General features: G+C 52.4%; 1 protein-coding gene across 1 annotated transcript; it reads right to left on the reverse strand.

The window, feature by feature from the left end:
- Positions 1-1,999: 1,999 nt before the first annotated feature.
- LOC100908655 (uncharacterized) lies at positions 2,000-3,737 on the reverse strand. Its single transcript, XM_018640113.1, has 7 exons — positions 3,709-3,737; positions 3,352-3,497; positions 3,151-3,239; positions 2,902-3,033; positions 2,607-2,764; positions 2,299-2,466; positions 2,000-2,182 (listed from the first exon to the last, which is right to left on the reverse strand). Coding segments are annotated over exons 3-7 (600 nt in total). The 5' UTR covers positions 3,152-3,239; positions 3,352-3,497; positions 3,709-3,737; the 3' UTR covers positions 2,000-2,041.
- Between the last annotated feature and the right edge of the window lie 821 nt (positions 3,738-4,558).

Raw genomic sequence — 4,558 nt, forward strand, 5'->3', positions numbered from 1 at the left:
TGGAAGAGAGAGAGCGGTTTCAGAGGAGAGTTCGGGTCAGTTCAGCGATTCGGATGGTAAGGCATTTCGGCGCAAGTCTCGAGCTGTAATTCGAAAGCTCGGTACCGCTCCTGAACTCAATTCTGAACCTCGAGCTCCAGAAACCGAGTCCGGATTCGCGCTCTATGGTAGCAACATCGCAATTCAAGCCACCGAAAGGGTATGAATAAGGATGTTTACGTCGAGGCAACCATTGAAGGAAAGAAGGAAGGAGAATCTAGTCAAGCGAGATATCCCGGGGTTTTCCTTACCGTTTTCGCGGGGAAGTCGGATGTTCTGATCGAGGGAGGGGAGGGGGGTCGGGAGCTGTAATCCTGGGTGTCGAATTAGCACCAACACACACTCTCATAGCCTCCTGGCCACAGGGAGGACTCAGTGGTGCTGCCTGGCACGAGCACTGTCTGTCACCACGGTAGAGTATCCAGGAAGATGGGGAGGGCGAACTCCGACTTAGCAGACGACCACTATTACTGTGGTAGATCGGAGGGCGCGCAAACTCCCTCTGGTGTTCTCCGAGCTCTTCAGATTTCTTTCTTGTCGAGCATCCGCTTATCGAACTATCCAAGCACCGGTCGGTCGGCTTTAATCAGACGGCGAGTTCTAGACCGACTCACGTCGGCAGACACAACTGCTTCGAGAGTCGCTTTCGGCGGTGGTCGTGGAAGCGGCGCGCGGAGTGGCCGCCACTACAGCTGTAGCAGTGAATGCGGGCAAACGCGCAGAGAGCCAGCGCGGGCAAGGAGACGACAGCTCGCAGCGGCTGCGGAAGCGGCGGCGGCGGCGTTCGCGGCGGCAGCTCTCAGCCAGCGAGTCGGTCCCGCCGCCGCTGCTGCGCAAGAGTGCGGGACAGACAGGCGGGACATACGATCGTAGACGGTGCCGCCATCTCGCGGTTTCCGCGGACAGCCGCGAGACGGACTTTCATATCCTTCAATTCTTCTCTTGTTCGAATTCGTTCCCTGACTGGATTCTAATCTGATTTTCCATTGGATCCCCGACGAGAGTCGGGCTGCGAAAATTTCCCCAGCGCCGGGCATTGTCCCCGTAGGGAATCAGGTGGGAGGGTCTACGGTAACTGCGGTTTCCAGTGTGTGCATCCGTTGCTCCCGCACTTCTTTGGATTCCACGAGACTTCCGCGAAACTGATCATCGTGGGGGACTCCGCGTCTCAGGACCGAGTACCGTACGCTCGAGCCTTCGTCGACGGCTTCCGGCTACAGGATGACCAGCAAGATCTCCCGAAGTTGTCAAAAGGTGGAAAGTTCCGCAGGATCTCCGCCTGGGGAAAGTAAAAATTCGTGGACGACGAGTGTTCACACGCCGAGCCTCCGAAATGGACTGCTCCTGGATTCGAGGCTCCTGGTGGAGTAGCATTCCGTCTCAAGTCCGATCGGGATTATTCTGCCCGTGTGAGAATGCGCCCTCGTCTTGAGGGGTACGGTGTCAGATGCTCAAGTCGAGGATGCCCGACTCTCGGACCCATGAGGCTAGGTGAAACTCGGCGAATTATGACATTGTGAGGCGACGTGAACTGGGGCTCGGGTCGCCTCCATGCAATTCCAATCAACTGCGTGGAGCTCCAGCGAGTGCTCAGATTTGAATCGCAGATCTGGAAATGGCGAACTCCGGCCTATAAATGGCGGCTCCTTCTACGAATGCCCTCCCGATGCCACAAACTCCAGGATGAATGCCTGGTGGTGATTGTGTTCACACCCAATTCGAATATCATGATGGCAGGAGGCTGAAGATGCAGAAGTCTCCCGAGTTTCCTTGCCCCGAGTAGCAGTAGCATAGTATATAGGAGGGCTCGAAAGAATGCTGAAGTATAGGCTTTCATCAGGGGGAGGCGCGTCATGATCCCCCCCCCGGCCTCATCTTCCGACTTCAAGGTCCCCAAGCCTTCCCGAACGGATTCGAATGCACGCGCCTGGTCCCATAAGATTTACTCGGAGCCAATTATTTTTCATATGTATAACTCAAATCTTTATTATGAATTATGAGATTAAGCAGTTTTGTTGATGAGAATCAAGTAGAATACCACGAAAAGGAAGTACGAGACCGATAGAGCAATCCGTACGATCATGTCACTGTTCGGTGAGCCTTCGGTGACGACTGTAGACAGTAGCTCCTTGACAGGACATCTCTGCGGTTCAAAACACGTCAAGAATCCATGAGAGCAATCAGAGCATTCTATCCACTGCTATCCATCAAGCCAATTAATGAGGCAGAGGAAAATGCACGCGTGGCTTGGAATCTCACCTCTCTCGGTGGGTTTTCCTCTTCCTCGGCATTAGGGCCGCATAAGCTGACGAACATCGTCGCTACGATGTACGAGTAGGATACGATGGCTAATAGCGATGCAAGCTGGAAAGCGCAAATCGCAGGCGGCCACGTAAAGACCGACACCGAAAGCATTATAGTCGCCATCTGCGGACCAGAAAGAAATTCAACATACGAAATTTCAAAGTTTCAATCTGTGACCTGCGATGAGCCGTCCCTAGATGAGCGTCGCGAGCCAGACTTCATCTTGTCAACTTCATTCGCTCTATACTCCGGCGGATACAGACCCAGATTATTGTGAAGCATCGCGTTCGGAGAAGCTCGAGGAATGAAAAGAAGGCGAGCGAGACGCAAAACACGCAGGGAACCAGAAATCGACAGAGTAGGTCGAATCGGTTCGACTTGAAGTTGAATGTGGCTTCGATGAAGGAGTGTTCGATCCTTGCTGAAATGTGAGGCACGATATCGTCGCACTAATGATTTCGAGAGCTTCAGGTCCGAACAGAGCAGTTTACTTATTGGATGAAGCGTCATCGGGTTTCGACAGACGAGGACAATCCTTGACAGATGGCTCTGACCAACCTGGCATCAGTACGTTGGCTGCTCGGAGAGCGATTTTCGATAGGTAGATGTTTTGCGGACGGACCGCCTCATCTATCCGTACTCCATACGTAGAGTTCCAAACGTATGATACCTCCTCTTTGATGTGGGCCACTTGGAAAGTGTAACAACCGTTTGTCGGAATTCGCTTGGTCTCCATGACTGCCGACTGCCATTCCGAGCTCGTCGAGTCCGAGACCAAATCTGGATAGGTACGTTGCATCAACTCACTGCTTCCAATTCTCAGCACACATCGCGTGTCGTGGAACGGATAAACGATGGGATTATCAACGTAGCAAGGTAGACGGACTCCCTCGAACCTGTAAGACAAGACCCGCTTGGACCCGTTCCATTGCGAGTTCTCAATGGTCAGGATTAAGTCTTGTCCGGAGTTTATCCCTTAAGGGAGCGGAAAGGTTGGGGAAGGCCTACCTCAGCAACCGTTCGACGTGCCCGCTCGGGTAGACTCGGAGTCTACCCAGGATACCATTCTCGGTCTCTCCATTCTGAATCAACGTTTCCGTCTGCCAGATCCTGTTGATCGCTCCGGAGCTTTCGACGATCGTAATCGCGTTTACCTCGAAGATTTTCAGATCGGGGTGAGAGAGATTCAGGGCAGGAACATACCTCAGGGAATCGCCCGATTTATTGACGAATTATTGAACAGAGAGTCGGAAGACCCCTCACTCGGGGAAGGTGGTAAAAAAATGAAGGTCAATAACACGCCCGAAGCAATCGAGTCAGTTCAAGGAACGTCTATGGATCGACGGTGGCTACGACAAAACCTACTTTTCCCTTGAATGAGTCAAAACCGAGTCTGCTGTCCAACCAAGTCTCGACTATTTCTACGGTACACTCGATTGCCTTCGCCTGTAATCGTGACTGGGATGTCAAGTCCGAAATTAAGGCGCTCGTTTTTGGTGCGAAAACGGATGCTTTCTGCTACGGGAGAACTCCGGATGGAATCCGAAGCTCATCCCGGAAAACTCACTCCCGGCTCCATGACGACCTCGCGGACGAAAGCTGCGATGGAAATCGTGACAGGCCCACTCGACAGGATTGAAACTGCGTCTGGAAATTCCGGAAGTCCGTACTCATAATTGAAGACGGAACAAACAGAGATACTTCTGCGACTCGGGACGGTAGTTACTCACTCGCATCACCTCCGTGAGCGCCGACTGGTCTCACGGGGAATGATATCTCATCTCCAAGAATTTTGCCGAGGAGTCCTTTTTCCATATTCCGAGTGTCGGTCACTGGGAGGGCCCTCACTGAAGTCGCAATGATAAACAAACATGCTGTCAAACTCATCGGAACGGCGTTCTTCTCTACGAGTTTCTCTCAGCCCGCAGAGCTGCTCCTATTGACTGTATTCTCGATCAGGGACGAGCGCATCAGATTGGTCTCTTGACATCCAATCCAATGACTTGGAAGAGAGTCTGTTGATGATACTACCAACGAGAGGGAAGCAAGACTGCGCCAAAGGTCAGGCTCCTAGAATACATTAGATACGCAGATTGTCAAGTGCATTTTTGCTTCTTTATAATGTTCAACATACACAGATGCCGAGAGGAGCCATTTTCCCACGGTCCTCCGGAGATTATCGGGGAACTTCGAGGCATGCGAAGTCCTCGAAGAT

This window comes from Galendromus occidentalis, unplaced genomic scaffold, assembly GCF_000255335.2.
Source record: "Galendromus occidentalis unplaced genomic scaffold, Mocc_1.1 scf7180000077474, whole genome shotgun sequence".
In the NCBI taxonomy this organism is placed as follows: domain Eukaryota; kingdom Metazoa; phylum Arthropoda; class Arachnida; order Mesostigmata; family Phytoseiidae; genus Galendromus; species Galendromus occidentalis.

Excerpts from the sequence above, each read along its gene's own strand:
- LOC100908655 (XM_018640113.1), bottom strand. Across the intron at positions 2,765-2,901 it reads AGCCAACGTACTGATGCCAG|CAAGGATCGAACACTCCTTC; the intron begins GTTGGTCAGAGC and ends CTCACATTTCAG. Across the intron at positions 2,467-2,606 it reads GATGCTTCACAATAATCTGG|ATGGCGACTATAATGCTTTC; the intron begins GTCTGTATCCGC and ends TCTGGTCCGCAG.